This window comes from Limanda limanda, chromosome 16 (genome assembly GCF_963576545.1).
Source record: "Limanda limanda chromosome 16, fLimLim1.1, whole genome shotgun sequence".
Taxonomy (NCBI): Eukaryota; Metazoa; Chordata; class Actinopteri; order Pleuronectiformes; family Pleuronectidae; genus Limanda; species Limanda limanda.
The window spans coordinates 25,703,960-25,725,059 of record NC_083651.1 but is presented as its reverse complement, the minus strand read 5'-3'; the positions used below and the strand labels follow the sequence as shown (position 1 = coordinate 25,725,059).

The 21,100-nt window shown below is 39.8% G+C and overlaps 2 protein-coding genes across 2 annotated transcripts; both read right to left on the bottom strand.

Moving 5' to 3' along the window:
• Positions 1-1,099: 1,099 nt before the first annotated feature.
• crfb1 (cytokine receptor family member b1) lies at positions 1,100-13,813 on the bottom strand. Its single transcript, XM_061088098.1, has 8 exons — positions 13,716-13,813; positions 12,870-12,990; positions 12,568-12,688; positions 6,097-6,260; positions 5,346-5,506; positions 3,658-3,814; positions 3,026-3,150; positions 1,100-2,563 (listed from the first exon to the last, which is right to left on the bottom strand). The coding sequence occupies exons 2-8, from the start codon at positions 12,916-12,918 to the stop codon at positions 1,724-1,726; spliced, it is 1,617 nt and encodes a 538-aa protein (XP_060944081.1). The 5' UTR covers positions 12,919-12,990; positions 13,716-13,813; the 3' UTR covers positions 1,100-1,723.
• Positions 13,814-17,695: 3,882 nt separating this feature from the next.
• On the bottom strand, positions 17,696-18,421 carry LOC133021302 (uncharacterized protein C21orf62 homolog). Its single transcript, XM_061088079.1, is given in 1 exon segment — positions 17,696-18,421. A coding segment is annotated over 1 exon segment (726 nt).
• Between the last annotated feature and the right edge of the window lie 2,679 nt (positions 18,422-21,100).

Below are 21,100 nucleotides of genomic sequence, written 5' to 3'. Positions count from 1 at the left end.
GTAACCCAAATCCTCCTTGGTTGTATAATAGTTGCAGTTTTTCCGGTAGGTCCTAAATGCATCGTCTGGGGAAGTGCTGATAGAAAGTCATGTGACTAAGCAGAAGTGAACGAGCTTCAGACCAGTATACTGCGTGTACCTCGCGGGAGCGCGCACTGCTATAACGGAAATACCTTCTATGGGTAAAGACGCTCTCAGTCGTAATCATCTCTATGGCAATGTACTGTTTAAAAGCTATATAATTTCGTTTGTTTATTTATGATGATTAATGTCAGATTCCTGTTGTTTATGAATGTTATTTGACTGTTAAAGACGAAAATCCCAAACTGCCTAAAACTCAACTCAGTTAAGTATCAGTGTTGATATGTATGTGTGCTGCAAAGAGCAACATGTTCCATTTATTTTGAAAAGTCAGGAAACAGCTTATTTCTAAAACACTACTAATTGACTGCGATGAAAAACGACATTAGTTCAAAGCAAGATAGAAAGGAGAATCCATGAAAAGCTGAGAAATGCTCAGAGCACACTTGGTGACATTAGTGAGGAAAGCACATGTTGTGGAACTCAGCTGCTGACCAGCTAGGAGATTACTAATTTGTTCCCCTTTTTCATAATTTACTGACAATACCAGGTGAACTGACCTGAAGAAGCCTCAAATAAGAGAGATTAAAGGTTTGCAGCAAATATGGTGCAAAACACATTCACACATGCAACACAAATGTGAAGTCATTGACAATATATCAATGAGAATTGAACACCTGTCGGATATTTGCTCACAAATCCTTTCTTTTCTCTTGGATATTTTTCTTGCACAAACACAAGATAGCAACTACCACGGATTGAATCTGCCGGCACAAATGCTGTTTTTTGGTCAAAAATTACAAGTTCTGCATGTTCTCACTTTTGCAGCAAGTGTTTTGTGTGTCTGTAGACTGGCGTGCGCTTCAATCAGATTGGAGAACCTCATTGGTCAATAAAACAAGATCTTCTTTGATTTGTAATGGTGGTTGGCAAACAGGTTTAGAGATCATCCAATATCTCCATCATCTCAACACACACACACACACATGCACAAACACAGTGACTTTGGACACCTCTGTAAACTCAGACTGGCTCAAAACAGTTGTTGGTCTTTACTAACACAAATTACATATTTGTTCATTTGCATGTATAGAGTAGGGAATTGAGATGTGAAGTCACAGGAGACATATTCATGTGTGTACGGGGCAAGATACTCACTTACACAAGTCCCTTATTACAAATCACTAATGCCTTCAGAAGTTGCCAACATGTGCGGTTACATTGGAGTTGTAGCTGTCTAGGAAAGGTAATGATGTGTTGCGTCTTTGCCTTAAACAGATTTTAGAGCAGTTTCATTTCACATGTTTAAGGGTCCAGTAAAAACATGAATGTCCCTGTGACATGAGTTGACAGTAACTAGCAGCTCAACATGAAAATTCAATGCTGCTCTCCGTTGTTTAGGCCTTGTTTTACAGGAAACAAAAGACTTAAATGTATTACTATGATTTAAATTTTAACAACATATTATTATATATATTTAGCAAATAACGCAGAGATACAGAACTGGGAACATGCATATTTCATGTCTTGGGGCCTTTAAGGTATTTCATTTGGACCTGTTGGGAAGAAAAACATTAATAAATACTCATACACAGTGTATAAGTTTCTCATACTTATAAACACATCAGAGCCACATACTATATCACGTGTGAGCAATATATTCACAGATTTTTTCATCGTCCTCCTCTCCCTCTTGTTTCTCCTCATGTTGCTTATTGATGCAGCCAGAAGTGTTTGCACGCATACCTTCATACCCAGCCTCAGTAAAGTCTTCATGTGTGTCTTTCATTAACCCCACAGTTGTCTGATCGTCTGATTGAGTTTGTGAGTCTGTGTTGCTTAAACTCCATTTTTGGACCCTTTGTAGAGGGTCCGGATCAGGTAGTTTCAGAAAGTTTGAGAAGGGCTCATTTGCGTTGTGTTCTTCTTCCTCTTCCTCTCCTACAGTCATTGCAGCAAGGGTGACTGAAAACAGATTGACATCGCCAGAGCTGTCAAACACCTTCTCTTTCTTCATCTCATCCTCCTTCTCCTCCCCCTGCCCACCTGTGACATGTCCCTGGAGTCTGATGTGACCCTCTTCAGGCACGATAGAAACCTTTGTTCCTGCAGCTTTGACCAAATCTTCATCTAGACCCACAAGTGTAACCCCATCATCCAACTCTGCATCTGACAGCTCCACCTCAGCTGACAACCTCTCTGTCAAACTCCCACAGTCTGCTGCTGAAGCTGGCTCCCTATGCATCAACATGTTGCCAGAACCCAAGCACAAACTTTCACCCGTGGAACATCGTGCAGCTCTGTCCATGTATACGTTAATTTGTTCCTCTTCCTCGTCCTCATCTTCATCCTCATTTCCCATGGCATGAAATTGCACTGTGGGCTCTTTGTGCTGCCTCTGTTTCTCCATCTGTGGGTTAATGGAGACTGGGTCTGGGATTGTTTCCTCTGGTGTCATGGTGTAGCCTTGGACCAGAGCCATCTGGAGTGAGGGAACAAGAAGGAAGTTTAATACTCACAATACAGATACAGATCATAACCCACAAAATATTACAATAATTACCTAAATTTTATTGGGGTAGTGGCAAATACAATCTCAATAGATATCTGAAAGCCTAGCCATCTGCATGGCTAGATACCACGACCCCTGGCATAGGCGACATAGGCGGTTGCCAAGGGCGCAAAATGCAGAGAGGGCGCCACAAGAGGCTGATCTATCATGCAATGTTGACCAACACAGTAACTGGGAAAGCGCCGGGAAACCCCCTCGGGCCTACTTGCAATCTACAGCGATGGTTTCTCCGCTGTTCTCCTGGAGTTTCAATTTCCCAGACTTTTTGGCAATCTGAAATCTCGCCTAGGGCTCCAACATTGCCAGGGCTGGCCCTGCCACGACCGACCAACATACAGACAGACAGACAGAAATACAGAAATACAGACTTACTAGTACTGTAGGCAGATCCTTCAGTTTACAAAGGAATCCAGTGTAGTACAGGCAGGACATGATGGTTAAGGAGATACCCACGAAAAATATCAGAAGAACAGCAACTACACCTAAAACAACAGGGTCTGGAGAGAGAGAGAGAGAGAGAGAGAGAGAGAGAGAGAGAGAGAGAGAGAGAGAGAGAGAGAGAGAGAGAGAGAGAGAGTAATCAAAAGTAACTTACATTGAACTTACATTTTACTGTGCTTAAATTACAACAATAGAGGCCACAAACTTCATGTTTCAGCTTAACATTCAATGTTTCCAATCTGATTTAGACTTTTATTCCGGTGTTAACTGACTGAGCTCTAATGTAATAGCAGAAAAATTGTGTTTCCCTGCAGAGTATAAGCAACTGGCAGTAGACCCTTCATGCAATAGGACGAACAGTATTGTCCATTAGTTAAATGATAGCAGAAAAAAAACATTGTTTAAAAAAGGCTAAAATAGCAGATAAAATATATTGTGTCCCCTATTAATGTGCCTATAGGCACCTTTACCAAGTAAACTCTATATGAAACACTGACATCTAAACATTAATACCCTAACATTGTTACAAAAGCATGACATTCAGGTCTCAATGTTCAGCTCACCTTTTCGCTGTTCCACGGTGCTGGTGAAGATGCATTTCAAAGAGGATGGCTCAGTGTTTTTGTTTGAGGTAATCTCTGTGTGTACTTGTACACAGTACTCCTCACCTCTGTTAAGGTTATGAAGAGTATAACTCCTGTTTTGTATGATGTAGGTTCCCTGCATTTTAAATAAAGAGAAAATATGATTAAAATGATTTCTTAGGACTCAATACATCACTCACAGTTTCAGTCACATTATTGGATTTAATACTTGGTTTTCACATCAGGCCATTGTCTCATCTTTCCAAGCATTCAACAATATTGTAACGCAGTGCACAGATGGCAATATTTTCACTCCAAGAAGGAAATGGGAGTTCATAGTCCTACTAATTTCCTACAGATCCAAAGGTGCTCTCATAGCAGAAATAATCATATGTTACATTGAGTTATACCAGAAAGGTACAGAGATAAGTGAATGGGTAGTCTAGTAACTTTGGAATAAAGTCATGACAATGTCTGATCAGAGAGAGACTCTCACTAAGATACTTTGCATGGCCATCCCACAATTTACATAAAAGACAAAGATCTGATGTGCAACGCTGCTTTCAGGAACACAACCTTTAGTCTTAGCCATGGGCAGGTTTAATGCCACTGCATAGGAGGCTTGATGTGTAAACAAGATCAACGTGAGAATGAGAATCATTTTTGTTCTATTGCCCAGGATTAGTAGCACATGTTTTAACCTTAGATAATATGTGCAGGATACAATAAAGCAAGCACAAGGAGAAGCAAAGATGTAATTTTGAAGTAAGGTAATCCCAACATTAAATAGTCCACTAAGATTTAGCTGAACCAATGCCAGAATCTCTCCCACTAGAGAACAGCTACCAATAGAAAATGTTTGGCTAACCAGTTTTCTATATCACTTAAGTTTAGATATTTAATCTAATATACCATGTGAACACACACCCACTTTATTAGAAACACCTGTTATCCTACATTTCCCGACAATTATCCAGTCAGCTAATCATGTTGTGGAATCTATCTCACTTCTGCCTGTCCTGGGAAAGGGATCCCTGTAAGTGACCTAAATAACATCATTTCCGTACGACGTAATTTCCGGACCTCAAACTTCCTGCTTCTTTCCCTACATCACAACAAACCCAAACACACCTACGATTCTACGATTAATGTGACGTGTGTGTTAAGCCAGCGGAGTTGTCCGGCTGACGGTGGCTCGTTAGAGCACTGACGGCATGTGTGTACGGTCACATACAGCCACCATGCTAACTACGGTGGTAACAGTGCAAAAACCCGCTGTCACGACTTTAATTCCACTTCTATCATGACACTGTTTCTACAATACCATCAGGTTAGAAGCAAACACTGGGTAGTAGTTAGTGTCGGGAGTCCCTGCTGACTGTGCGTGGAAGCTGGGCTTGAAGCTAGCTAGCTCCGTGTAGCTTTACATTAGAGAGCTGCAGAGAGGCGACTGGCAGTATGAATGTGCTGCTGAAAAATCTGCAGAAATTATGTGATGCTACAAGAGGTTTCCAACACAAAGAACTGAGGCTGTCTGAGTGCAAATGGAGGCCCAGTGCAGTATTAGTGTGATCATGCTAATAAAGTGCTCACTAGTGTACTTCATAAACACTTGAGAACCAGTAAGAATTTAGTGGTGTGAAATAGGAGCAAAATGTATTTCTTACCACTACTTTTTCTCCCCTCGTGCAAACAACTCTGAAACGGGAATAGTAGAATTTCTGTATATCATCAATTCCTGAGCTCCTATCAGCCTCTGGCAACGTCATGTTGATTTGTATGCAGTTGCCACATCCAGCAAGTGAGACTTCTGGAGGACCTATTGAGGCTTATCACAAGAAGAAACACAAAAATAAATTGAACATGTTTTTTTACCAAGGGCAATTTTCTCCCACCACAAGTAGATCTCTATGCGATTAGCTACTTTAGCCAATTCAGTTTTGGATAGGGTAAAAGGAAAGGAACTGAAATAATCCATGTATAAGTAGAATGAATTAGTCTGAGAAATTTGTAGGGGACACAGGGATAAAAAGGATTGAACAAAAGGTGTCTGGCAGCTCTGCAATGTCTTAGAAACAGCTGTGCTTTGAGTATAGATTATGTAATGTTTATTTTAGCTAGCAAGTCAGCATGTTAACATTTGCCAATCAGCACTTAACAGATTGATGCTGACAGATAATTAATTATCAAATTAATCCAATAAATGTATAAAAATAAAGAGGTTTATTTATATGACCAATTATCTACTTGATTTATTTTTCCTCTACTGACTTTTTTTTATTATCAATTGATCATTTCAGTATAGTTAACGGTTAACTTACTTATTTTACTGAACAGACTTACAACTGACAAATACAAGCTATATTAGAAAAATTACAATATATGCATGCAACTCAAAGGAAAATCATTTTTACATACTGTCTCTGTAAGGGATGAAAGTGTATTTGTTGGTCACAGGAGACGAGGTTTGGTTGTCGTATGCCTGGACAGTCAGGTAATACTGTAATAGGTTGCTTAGCTTCAGCTTTAATGATGTTGTCGTTGAGTTCAGTTCCTGTTTATCTGTTTTGTCCCCATAGACCCTGCAAAATAAGAAACAGATTTCCAACCTTCAATTTCACGCTTGCCCTGTACTCTTAGTTTTATGTCTATTATCTCTGTCACCACATAAGTAAAATTGATTTAAATGAAAATGTAATGGTAGAGACTACTACCCTTTATAAGGTTAAGTTATATCTTACAACACACATACTCAATAGGGGTCAGAGTTCAGAGATCAATTTAAAAAAGGAGTTGTTTTTTTAACCTGGTCAGGCAAAGAAAAGAGAAGTTAACAGTGAATATGAGGAACAGAGGGTGAGTAGACTGAGGACTACTTGTTCATTCTATCTGAGAGAAGCACACGGCCAATGTGCATCAACTCACTGTTGAGTGAGCAAGACATACCAGAGTCACAGGTTATGTTATGTTTCAATATTATAACTAGGGCTGGGCAAAGATTAAAATTTTTAATCGCGATTAATCGCATGATTTCCCTGATTAATCACGATTAATCGCATTTGTATACGCAAAATCCAATAATGAATTAAAAAGTAGTGTATAGCGCAATTTTATTTTCAATGTTCTGCCATATGAACGAAAGTGCCATAACATTTTTTGTGCAAACACTTTTAACATCAGCATTTAATACAGTAGCAGTTAAATAAAATATTCAGTGTAAATCTCAACTTAACAATTTTATCAAAGCAAATACAAAATTAAACGTCAATGCCACTGCCAGGGCATTAATGTTATCCTCTTCGTTATGAAAAATGTATACTCCTCCCTGCGTCTAACGTAGTCTGCCGAAGCCTCGCTCCACTTGCTGTTTCGTTGAGTGATTTGCTGATATCAACTGTGTGTTTTGCATTTAGGTGATATTTTAGACTGGAAGTACTCCGGTGATAAGAAAATTCACCTTGGCAGTGGCTAGAAATTACTTTGGTTCTGTCGACTCCGCCGTCTGGAAGAACTTTAAAATGAAAATGGCCATGTAAAAGCTCCGTACCCTTATCCATGGTTGTTTATCCGCCAATTATTTCTTTTTTCCTGTTCCGCAGCAGTCAGCAACAGACTTTCACAAAATAAAAGCCTGACTTTGACAATAAAACAATAAATAATCAAACCTGAGTTAATGCGAGATAAAATAATTAATCAAGTTAAATCATCACTTGAGTTAACTCGATTAAAACGAGTTAACTTGCCCAGCCCTAATTATACATGTCACCAGCATGCTTACTGAGCTGACAACTTTGCAAGTTTCTTTGGCTCTAATTTGTACTATTAGTGAAAATGTTATAATAGGGTTGTCTTCAGTGTTAGAGGGAATTGGCAAAGTTCATGAATTGCAGTGGAGACTTTATTTAGTTTAAATATTACCCCCCAAGTATCTGACAAATTGAGACACGTCGGCATTAGTGGGCCAGATAGACGTCACATCATGTTGTCAGAAGTTTCTGAACATTCAAGTCTTTTTGTCAATCTGTGCCTATTCAAACAAGTTCTGAAACTATCCATTTCGTCCTCCATTTTTACCTGTGTCAAAAAGAACAGAAAATAAATATTGGAGATTAAGTCCTTTATAAAATATATATTTTTAGGTGAACAATGCTTTTATAGACCTGGCTCACTCAAATTGACAATAGAAAATGAATGTCAACATCAAATAAGTAGTATCCGATTGCATGAAATCACACCAAATGGTTCGATATAACAAAGCACCTTCCCATGTAGATACATATTGGATAATCTTACAGAGACGGTCATCAGTGTGGCAATATGGGGCCCCTATCAAATTATGGGGGAAAACACACAAGGTGCCAGTATAACTGAAGAGAAGTTGAGAAACTTTTTGTCATCAGTCCGTACTTTTTCAAAAATAGAGAAAACATAAATTAAAGTATAATCACTCTGTTACTATGATGATAAAGCTCAACCAAAAACAACATATGCAGATTCTTGGCAAGAAAGATGGGCAAGTCACTATGTGAGAATCTAAGTCTTATCAACTGTATTAGTGGCTGCAATGAGACTGTTTTGCACTGCACATAATTTCAAACGGGTTGCAGGCTTGATAATGCCACTCTTAGGTCATTTTCAATATTGTGCCTAGATCTGTACTTTGTTTTCAGTGAGGCAACAGCAGAAAAGCCGATCTCACAGAGATAGGATTGGCAAAGGGAAGCAGAATCCTCACAGCCCTCTGCCCTATGAGTGGATGCTCTCTCTCCCCACCAAGCCAGAATTCACTCAGTGTCAGCAGGTGGTGATGCATTGAATGGATCTCTCACCCAGTCTTACTGAGCACTGTTGTTTTTTTAAGTACTTTTGAAAGAATTCCTTTTGGAAGAGGTCATCTAAAATGTTGCATATATACGTCTTGCAACTGTGTTATTGGAGAGTGGAATAACCTTCAGTTTTGAGGCGCTGGTCTCATAAAGCATCATTGACAATATATCTAAAGCTGTGGGGAGTATGAGATCCTCTGCTATCGTGTGTGGCTTTTTGCACTGGGCAATTATATATTCAACCTTGAATGATGCCATAGTTGCTTTGCAGTTCATGTTCCTGCTGACGATATTCATCAAGTTTTCTCAGAATAATCTCGAGTGGCTTATGATGTGACTGGGGTGTATTGTTTCTAAGTTTCTTCTTAATTTGTTGGTTCTCATACTGTCAGCTGCCAGAGTTTTGTCTCTCCTCATCTCCTACCGCATTCACTGTGAACCAAATCGAAAGATACAGTTGCAATCAGAAATATTCAACCCCCCAAAGATTTTAAGGATTTATCAATTACAGTTTTTTCAAAGAGCAAGATTCTGCTTCGGATGACTTCTTTATGAGTTGAGTGATACAAAAAATCAACACGGAAAATGCATGATGTAGTATTTGTGTGTAACAGTATATTTTGTTAAGATAGCCATGTCACAATTATTCAACCCCTATATAATATTGTTGTTTTTAAAGCTGTCTGACAGTTTCTATCGCTTAAAGTGGAGTTGAAACATAATTAAGCCTTTGGGAACTCTATAATGATTCTTCATTTACTTTAGCTGTGATGCATGTATAAACCCCACCATTGAAGTATTAAAGGTGAGTTGCAATCATAGGAAAGACAAAGATGCTTCCACAAAAGCTGAGAGAGGAGATTATTTTGACAAACCTGAAGGGCCTTGGGGAAATCTTCTTATACCCAAGGCCCTTCAGGTTTGATGAAATAATCTGAATAAGGAAGTTTAAAACTTATGGAGCAGCTTCAAACCAGCCTGGCCTTGGAAGAAAGCCAACAATCTTGATCGTGTACCTGACATCATGGATTCTCAGAAATACCAGGCCATTTTAAAGAGGAATGTGATGCCTTCTGTTGACAAATTAAACCTTAGTGATCATTGGACATTCCAGCAAGACAATGATCCAAAGCCCACTTCCAAGTCAAGCAAAGCTTGGTTGAGAAAAAGATCCTGGAACGTCCTGGAGTGGCCTTCAAAGTCACCAGATTTAAATCTGATTGAAATTCTTTGAGGGGATTTAAAGAAGGCAGTTGCAGCACGGAAGCCATCAAACATCACTGAGCTAGAGGCTTTTGCACGTGAAAAATGGGCAAAGATTCTGACCGAGAGGTGTGAGAAGCTTGTCCGCACTTAGCGAAAACGTTTGTTAGAAGTTATAAAAGCTAGGCGAAGCACCAAGTACTAAATCTGGGGGTTGAATAATACTGCACATGCACATGTGTTAAAAGAGTTACATTTTTCATTTGAACTTCAAAGTTAAGTCAACTTCTGTTGTCAAAATAATATGTATCAATAAATATCTTTTGTTGCTTAATGATTTTTTTTTGTCATTTATTGTCATTTTCTTTCATCCACATTACTATAATGTCTTTTGAGGTGAGGGAGTTGAATATCTCTGATTGCAACTGTAGGTTTCGTCATACTTTCTCTTTAACTTGGTTTATGAACACTGTGTCTTGTTTGTCTCGCTTGCTTTCTTTTTCCTCCCTGTCACTGACCGAACACTATATCTACGGTGAAAGAACGATTTGATTACTGTTCGGCCGTTAAAGAGATTTTGACGTCAAAACATTATTTTGCTACACCATTAGTTCCACATCACATTTCCCCCTCCCAGTCGCGCACCCACCTGTTATGCTGGGGCGCGCCACACAGTTTGAGAATAACTGCTCTAAAGTATCATCTGGCCTCTCTGTGGTCACAGCTAGATCACACAGTGAGGTGACACAGAAGATGTGTTCCATCAATGGAAACAAACACTGGTTGGAAACTGAAACCGCCCAAGCAGAGCTTTTAGAGCGAAAAAACACCTCACAGATATTCCATCAAAGAAAATGCTGAAGTAAACCACAGATTATCAGACAGACCATGTTCTGACTGAAAATGTGACCAATTTAAAGGTCACAAAAGATCCTGAGCGTCAGAGAGGCTGATAAAAACTAAAATCCTTAAAAAAGCCAACAATGTATTAAAATCAGCTTCTAATCGTAAAACTGAAAGTGAATAGACCTTAATTTGTTGCTACAATTCTCCATGGGTTCCCAAACCTTCCTAAACATCAAATTCAAAGAGTTTTCAACTAGTTTCAAGGCTCAATCCTATAAATTCTAGGACATAGACAACAATATATTTTTATTTTAAAATATAAATCCATGCCCTTCCAATGACCAATGTCTATTTATGTATATTTTTAATGATTTTATTTAAATTTTTTCAATTTACCAGAATTTAAAGAAATTTAAAGCACCATGGGAACCCTGAATCTCTCATTGTACAGAAAACTGCGAGGGCATGCAACTGTGGCAAGTATGTTAGACTTAGGCTGAGGAAAGACAGAGGTGGATGGTTTTGTCACTGTTTAATAATCTGTCCGCTTGTGCTGGACTAATTTAATTTTGATATTAAATAACACCTCATGATCCATGTTTCTACAGTAGTGTGAAACCTTGGTTTTCTTAACCATGAGTTTTGTGAATTGCAAAGGGAAGCTGAATGTATTTAATTCTCTTATGTTACTTACAAGAAAGACAATGTATATTCACTTGATGGGAAAAAGCAGACTGCTGTGGAATTCCCCAGCAACTGAAAGGCAGAACTTCTAAACTGCTTCACAAAAAACAAGTTGCGCACGTTTTGGAACACTTGAGATTTGTTCTGGAGTAAAGTAATGTTGTTATCTTATTCGGGGTACCATTATTGAAGAACTAAAATGATACATTGATGTCAATTAGACAATGCTTCTCACTCCTTCCCCTACTTTCGTTTATGTTACTATATTTCTGTGATTGATTGTATTGTGATTTTTTTAATAACCTCAATTACCTCACCTCTCCACAAGGACTGAGAAATATGGTCATTGGCATATTGTGATATTCATTGTTATCTGTTTTTGTTGTAATAAACAATAAAACAAACCAAAGTTTTTAACTGTTAAATACTGTCTAAAATTTCAAACGGAAGTCTAACAATCCAAAGTACGCCTTGTATGCTTGGTGCTACAGAAAAATGTACAGAATCAACAGAACAGTCGAATGAGACAGTGTTTCTAACCAAAAGAGGAAATGGCATCATGCAGTTTGTGGCAGGAAATGAGAGCAGTGATAGCCAACAAGATGGCTCCCCCTCTCTCTCTTTTCTCCCCCATTCCCAACCACCTCTCTTTTCTCCACATTTATCTCCTTCCTCTCCAACCGGTCAAGGCAGTTGGCTTCCCAACAACTGGGAACAACTGAGTTAAGTTCTGCTAGAGCAGGGGTCAGTTATAAGGGGTGCATAGCCCACATCCAGACCCAGTTGCTGTCCTATTGGGACCTGAAACTTCCACTAACACTTGTTTAGCGACCCAGGACACTCATTGACCCTCTTTATACATGTTTCGTATGCTCAGGGCAATAACAGTATGTCTTATATGTTATCAGACTGTAGCTATTGTTAAAAGCATCAAAGAAACAAAATAACACCATTCAAGCACAGATTTAAAATGCTGACAGCTTAAGCTAAAGCTCACTTCTCTCACTGAACAAGAAAAATGGGATATTATAGCTGTTGAGTTATAAAATGAGTAATAATTGTAAGAAAAATTGTTGAGACGGTCAAGTGAAAATTTGTTAACAAAAATAGAAAAAAGTAAGGGAAAACTTAAAACATACATTTTATGACTTTTTATAAAATCAAGCTTTCTATGATGGATTTTATTCATGTGACATAAGAAAAGAGGATTTGTGTTACAGTCCTTATCTATACTCCTTCACTTTTCAATGTAAACATGGCAATCAATGTAAATAAAAACATTATTAAAGTTGAATTGAACTGAAGATGTTGGACATGGAAATGACCTTACCATGTGAGGATCCTGTACTGTGTACCTGGTGGAGTGCCAGGTCCAGGATCCCATCGCATGACATGGTGGAAGTTAACAGAGATGACAGAAACATTGAGTGGAGCAGGAAGGCCAGTGGAAGCTGTGGGAGCAACAAGTTCACATGTGATGCAGTCTGACTCAGAGGTGCGATGAAACTACAAGGTACAAAACACACGTGAAAGAGCACTATCATGAGTTGCTAGCACTGATTAAGTGGGTGAGTTGAGGAGAACGGTATCTGAGCTATTCTGAAGTACAATTAGCTAGTCTGAGTAACTCACCGGAATCAGGCAGTAACATGGAACACAGAATGAGAGCCAAACAGTGCATCCTTGCGTACTCAGTAAGCACCAGGTAGAAGCCTCTGTCTGTCTCACACTCTGGTCACTGCACTGGTACTCTCTGCAAATAAAACACAACGTATTCCTTTAGTTCAGTGCAGAGGAGTCAGTTGGACATTACGTCACGTTACTTCTCGTGTTGTGTAGCATATGAGATGTGTCTCATGAACTCTAGAGCCACTCAAATAAACACAAAGTAAACATCGGTCCTGTACGTGTCCTTATAACTTGTGATCAAGGATGGTGTTTATTGTTAAAGTGTAAAGTGAGCACAGGTCAGAGGGGGATTGAGGCGGAAGCAGACTGCGACAGAGACTCTGACGACCTCTGATGAGCGTCTGTCGGATCCTGAAGCAGCGCTGTTTATAATTAAGTGGTGGAATACGATTAAAGTATGCATCACAGCATAGTCGTCCCCGTCCGCATCGTGATGTATCTAAGATTTGAGAAATGTCCACACTTCACTTTATGTTTGGGCGTATGTAATTACAGGCTTATATGTAGGTGTTAATACAAAATTCCGATTGATAAAATATAACTTAAGTGTGTGGACACATATGTGAAAGTGAGCCAAGAACAGTTTCTCCTGACATGAGTCTAGAGTTTAGAGAACAGCGCTTTGAGAAGTTGAATACGTCACCACAACCACTACGTATAATCAGTCACTCAGTCAAGAGCGGTTTAACATGGACCTTCAGACTTTTAAACCGTAAAGACGTGGTTGTAGCGACCGAATAAACGCGATCAAACATCCCTTGTCATGGTATTAAATGTTCAGTGACTTACCCAGACACACTTGCCCATGCCGGAGTCGTCTTTCCAGTATTCGAAAAGCAAAAGCGAAGGGATTTTCCTGTGGACTCATCTGTGAGTCCAACCCTGAGATGTACACCTTCCTGACTTCCTGTGTCATCTTCAAAGTAAAAGTCGGGGTAAATTCCCGCACTCTCACACGCAGACACAAACGGTCCCAAAACGATCTTTAAATGATCAGCGGATTTTGAGGAAGTTGGAACAGAAATTTTAGCCGATGTGTCTACTGATCCAAACCAGCGCCAGTAAGAGAAGGCGAAGCACACTCAATAGCCATTATAGAAAGCCTTTTACCTGTATAAACCAATTATGGTAAAATATAGTTTAGGGTGGTTTAATCCGTGTTTGTTGCATTAAGGCCAACTTCAGAAACACATGTTGTACCATATCTATGGATGATTGATTAGTGGAATTCTCATAATTGTCAGTTAAAAAGTGACAAGTCAGAAGTCACCATTATTGGGGCAAAAACAAACAGAAAAGAAATCTCTTAAATTGTCACTATAGTCTCTGGAAACAGGTCAGAAATAGTGATCCCGGATGCTACCCTTTCTCTCCCCACTCACATTAAAAGCATAGTGAAAGCGTAAAAACATCACTTATAGACTGCTATCATATGCTGCTCATATGAAAGTGTATCTTTATCCCTTACAGCTACGTTAGAATGAAGCTGCTAGTTATCTACCTACTCACCTACCTATCTACTCACCAACCCAACTTCTTACCTACCTACTCACCAACCTACCTAGCAAGCTACCTACCTACACTATACCCATCCACCTACCTACACTACCTACCAATCCACTTACCTACCTACAAAACCTACCCTACCTACCTTTCTACCTACCTAAATCTCATCCCTCTCAAGTGTGTTTGTAATCGTGCATTCTGGTCTTGATGATGGCATATTAGAACATTATATTTAGGCTTTCAACGCACTAACCCCCCTACCCACCCCCTACCTACACCTACCTACCCTACCCTATCTCCCCACCCACCCGACCACCTACACTACCTACCCATCCACCTACCCTATCCACCCACCTACCTACACTAAACCCATCCACCCCTACCTACATACCTACCTATCTACATCTCATCCCTCTCAAATGTGTTTTAATCTTGTGTACTGTTCTTGCTGATGGCATATTAGAACATACTATTTGGGCTTTCTCTGGCCACGGGATCACATTTAATCGCTGTGTGTCATGCGCTCTTGAATGCCAGGGGGGTTTTGGTGGCAGGTGTACCAAAACCAGCTTGTGTGATGGAAATGTATTATTCTGAAGCAAGTCAGAGGAGACAGTAAACATTTCCATAAGGAAGCTATGGCAGGAGGAGATAGAGCTGCTCATCTGTTAACCAGAAGATTGGTTAAATTTCTGTGTGCCACAGTGTCCTTGAACAAGATATTAAACCCAAAGTTTCCCCTGATTGTTGTGCCAGCAGTGTGTGGTGTGTAATAGAGAAAGTACAACAGATAGATGAAATATATGAATGATTGTGAAATTGGCAAAACTATACTGTAAAGCATTTTGAGTTTAATTTCCCTACAGGGATCAATACAGTATTCAATCTATCTATCTATGTATCTATCTGTGAGAAAGTGAGAAAACATCAATATTCAAAGTGTGAAAACCCCAAAAATGTAATTCAAATTTAACAATCATGCAGTGCCACAAGCCCTATGAATTCCTTTTAAGTAGTTTACTTGAGGTCAGCTTGACCACAAGCCTATATAAGGCAATCAACTGAACTTCAAATGATGATCAGATAATTGTGAGAGCAAAGTATTTCAGAACCAGTATGCGATAGAACATATGCATGGACAAATTACCAATTAACATAAGGTTGGCATAATGTTCATCCACAACAAATCTGAAAGCTTAAATGGATTTGTATTTATATAGCGCTTTTCTAGTCTGATGAAGACTACTCAAAGCGCTTTACAGTACAGTTTCACATTCACCCATTCACACACACATTCATACAGTGCATCTACTTGCAGCACTTTTGTTATTCTATGGGGGGCTATTGAGGGTTCAGCATCTTGCCCAAGGACACTTCGGCATGCAGATGGTTCAGACTGGGGATCGAACCGCCGACCTTCAGGTTGGAGGACGACCACTCTACCCCTCAGCCACAGCCGCCCTTAACTGCTGCTAGCTTGTAAATAAATCATTACCAGTAAGACAGGTGTATATACAACGATATGCACCCCATGAGTTGCTAAGATAATAGTAATAACAATAATAGCTTGAATTTATATAGCGCCTTGCACCAGAAAAGAAAAGAAAGTAATTTGCACCAAACAGGACAGAAATAAACAGCATTAATGGCAGGGTTGAGTGTTAACTGAGGCTAAAGGCCTTAGTGAAAGGTTAGGTGGTGCTTCAGGAGTTTTTATGAAGCTGTCCAGAGATGCAGCATTGGTGATTTCGGTGTGTAGAGAGTTCCATAGGTTTGGGGCTGCGGCGCAGAAGGCTCTATCTCAAAAGGTTCACAAGTTGATGTTGGGAATGAAATGCAAACCTGTGTTGGATGACCACAGTCTTCTGAGCTGAGTGTAGGGGAGGAGGAGGTCAATTAGATATTGTGGGGCTAGGGCATGGAGGGATTTATAGGTGAGAAGGAGGAGTTTAGTCGATGTGGGCCTTGATCTGGAGTCGGTGAAGGTGAATGAGGGTCCGGGTGATGTGCTGCTAAGGTTAAGTGTGGGTGAGAACCCTGGCGACAGAGTTCTGCACATACTGGAGTCTGTTCAGGACATTGTCTGGTACACTGGACAGGACTCTGTTTCTGCCAGAACGTCAGGGAATGAAGGCCTGAGTCTGGAGATGTTTTTGAAATGAAAGAAAGAAGATTTCGTAACAGCTTTTATGTGGGATTGGAAATAGAGGGTGGAGTCAAGAATGACACCCGGCTTGCGGACCTTGGGGGATGAGATGAGATGAGCAGCTGTTAATGTCGAGGAGGAGATCTCCAACCTTATGGAGCAGAGCCTTGGGGCCACAACTATTGGCTTGGATGGATGAGGGTTTGGATAGAGCTTGGTGTCATCGGCATAGGAGTGGAAGTTAAGACTATGTTGATGGATGATACAACCAAGCGGTACAGAGATACATAGATACAATATAAAACTGTGCTATACCACACTCTCAAAACACAGTGCATTTGTATGACCATGTGCAGACTATACTGAAAGGTAAAACCAGGGAAACATCATTGACTAAGGATGGACCTCAGTGACTAAACATGCTTTTGGACCTGTTCCAACCTTCGGTATCAATAGCCATCTTGGGGATCCTGACAGCTTTAAATAAAGGTGTGAATGCACCTAATATGCACTGAGACTGAGGGGGTGGCTTAGCGAATCAAAATATTCAAGCACAATATTTAATTTATTTGAAATAATAAAGATATAGTTTATAAGTCAGTGTTTATATTGTGGTGTTGACAAAAATAAATCAAATTAGTCAATACACTACTTTTGGTTTATTGCGTACTGAGTAGGATGCATTTGAGTTGTAATTGAGAAGGTAGGGTAGGAAGTGTAGGTAGGTGGGTGGGTATAGTGTAGGTTGATGAGTAGGTAGAAAAGTAGGGGGGTTATGTTCTAATATGCCATCACCAAGAACAGCATGCAAGATTAAAACACACTTGAGAGGGATGAAGGATGAGATGAGAGAAGAAATATCTGGGCAGTTTCTTTCAGGGATGTAAACACAGCTTCCGAAGTGTAGCACAAATTAAATCATAAGTGTCCGTAAGGAAATTCCATCAGTAAAAGGTACATTTTTGTCCCTCAAGCCACACTTAAAAGAGAACTTCAGCACAGCCGTCAGTTATATGTTTCCTTACAAAAAAGAACAAAAATAATCTAGATATGTTCTTTGTTACTCCGGTGTATCACTTGTGCATACCTAAGTGTGCCCTTGAATGGAAACATTTTGTTAGTAGACAAAAGTAATGCACAGGCTCTGCAGATACTTTGCATCCTTCTCACTGGGGTCATCGGGAGTAGCAGAGGATGGCAGAGGAAGGGGAATGGTCAGGTGGGGAAAGTGCTGGGAGAAAGTGTAAGCATGTGGTCCTACAACACTGTAAGCCTTCAGGGTAGAGAACCCATTAAGCAATGCTACATCCAGTATGGTCACAAAAAAGAATGAGGAAAGGTCCAAGGAGAGTGTCTCTAACTGTTATTTCCTGTTGGGGTATGGTGCTTCTGGTACTGAACTGTGAATCCTAAGGGTCTGTAGACCAAGCAAAGCGAGGTAGTGTCTTCCCATTGGTTTTATTCCACAAAAAGACGGCTGTAAATGGCCAACCCTGCTTCTGTTCAGCAGCTCATCCAGGACCCAGAGATTGTTTACCCAGACAGTAAGTCGTCCAGGATCTCCGAGCCCAGAAGGGGTCAAAGCAGAGCGCAAGACAGCGTGGCATATGCACAGCCGGTTGGCAAGAGTCTCATTGCACTCCTGTAAAGGTGTGGAGCAGCTGCAGTTCTGCAGGTTGTAGCCTGGGGCTCCACCTTCAAACAACATTGTGGTATTGACCAGCAGAGAAGTTTCAGATGTGGGGGTAGAATCCGTTGTCTGAAAAATGTTGGTCATGAAGACTAGCAACCACAATAACCGTAGCAACAAGGGAGAAAAACCTTTGTTTGGAGACATCTCCATGGAGATCAAACAGACTACATCTTCACCATGTTGAGGGAGCGTGGATAATACAGACTTGGACAACCCTGTTGACAGACAGAAGTAAAGTTACCATGTGTTTGTACAAGATATTATATGCTATATTGTCATGTAGCCATGGCATCACATAGTGTCAGATAAAATAGCGATGATGTCACATACTGTCATATAAGAGCAAAAGTACATTAACAATAGAGCTTTTGATATTATCTCATAGTAAATAGCAAAGTTCAGCATCAGATGTTATATGCACTTCTCTTAAAGGGACTCTTACCTTTGTTGCATTTTTACACTTTTTTTGGATAAGGTTAAATTGGTATTAATAAGGTAATGACACTCTAAAATGCAAGACAGACCCACTAGGAGTAAAAACAAACAATTATTTCACTCTCATAATATTTAGTGAAAACTTCAACCAATAAAATTCTTCGGACCGAAGGACCTTATTGGCCGACAGACCTGTCTGTTTGCTGCATGGACATGCAGGTTTTCCGTCTGCTTCTTGTGGCGCATTCGGGCCCGCGTCATCAAGGCATGTGAATGTAAATGTATATAACTTACCGAATCCATTGCTTTGGTAAACAAAAACTCACGTGCGTGCGCGGAGGCAGTAGGTTGAAAGTCTGCTTGTAAATAAAGTTTCTTCAAAAAAACACCGCGGATGGGAACGAGGGGGTGGGGCATTGGAGGAAGGCGGGATGATTTGAATGTGCTGTAATTCTCAAATGCAACAAAGGTAAGAGTCCCTTTAATGTGAATGGTCCCTGATAAAATAATAAATACTGTGGTATCACCAGAGGTTTAACCACTAAGAAGGGTGTAGGGCAGTGCGTCACAGAAGCATAGCCATGCACCCCAGCCGTGCCTTCTTGGAGATGCAGTTCTCTCAGCATCCATCTTGTGGGAATGTAGCCACTCTCAGTGTGAGGCACATAACGCCCCTCTATAACACACCCTCTTGTGATGCCACTAGGGAATTAACGGGAATATACGGGAATTAACGGGAATTAACGGGAATACACTGGAAATGTTGTGGGTAATTTATACTCACTGTATTTACCTTGTCATATACAGACATAAATATAAACATTTTGTTGTGTCATAGGCTGATTTGAGCCCTGAGGAAACTTTGGGCACTTGACTATATGCTTCTGCATCTTAACATAGGTCTTTGCAAGTATTTGCAAATGTACACAGCCTTTCCTTCTACATTGGATAAGGTGAAATGTCTCCTCACATGAGATAGTGCATGTGGCATTGTTCTGTAGAATAAGATGAGAAAAAAGTTTGTAAAAAAAACACTAATGCAATGCTAGAGATATAAATAGTTAGCCAAACAATTGGAATAGTCTGTAAAAATATTTTACAATTGATGGATAAATGAATGGAAATAGGCGAACAGATGAACAATCCTCAATTAGCATGTGTAACCGGTCTTTCCTATGCGTCGTGAAACCTGCGTTGTGTCTAGTGGATTGATGACCGGAACGTGTTCTTTTGTAACAGGACCTTTATTTCTCGTCTCTGTTCAGATCACAGTATAACAGCGTCAGTCACATGCCGTCTCTTTCACATCCAGAACATTCTAAATAAATCTCAAAATAATTTACATCTTAACAAAAGTATAAATATAATAACAAAAATACTAAACAACAAAACATACCTGTTCACATCACAGTATAACAGCGTCAGTCACATGCCTAACATAAAAAGAAGATAAAAAGGCACTCTTCAAGAACACCTACGCACATGCACAGAAATCTAATCTCTTTGCTAAAACACTCTGAACTAATTAAAGAATGAAAATGAAACATCAAAACATGAAGCAATTTGACTAATATAATCTTATAAAACAGATTAAACATTCTAGACAGTTTACAGACAACTTAAACTATGAACTTTGCACATTTGTGTCGCGCTGTGCATTATACATCCCGTCTCTTCCACATCCAGAACATTCTGGCGAGACAGGTGAAAACAAACACAATAACCACTCGCGACCTCCAGGGGTCGCCAAACACACGCAATACAAAATCAACTACACACAAAAACAGAGGGATTTCTGGTGAAATTAAGCAACAATTCCCATACCTGCTACACATGCTAATATATTTTCTCCAGTAATATCATCGAAACTTACCTGACTAGTCCCGCACACTACAGCAGGCCTCAATCAGCCCTGCTGTATTGTGAAGGATGCTGGGAACTATCTGTGCATGTGATGGAAGAATGCACAGTGGAGGGTTGAATTTCAACTTATTATTTTAAGATGTATGGAATATACATCTTAAAATAGAGTTTTGAATGATGTTTTTATTGCTCAGCGTCTAATTTGCATAGTTTTTTTTTTTTTTCAAAATTCCCAAAATTCCCAAGCTTAATATTCCCGTGGAAAGTTTCCGGAAATGTTCTGAAAATTTTCCCGGAAACTTTCCACCCCTTTGCAACCCTAGATGCCACACAACAATGTTTTAATATTTCATACCAAGCCAAGTGTGGGCCTTGGTTCAAGATAAATTTAGTTGCAGTGAGTAGTGGTGTGAGAAGAGGAAGTTTAGGATGTATTGAGAAGTAAACACTTCTGTTTGAGTTAGAAGATGCTCTCCTTAATTATGGCCTACCTTGGTTATTGTGCAATATTTCACAACAATCACAAGCAAC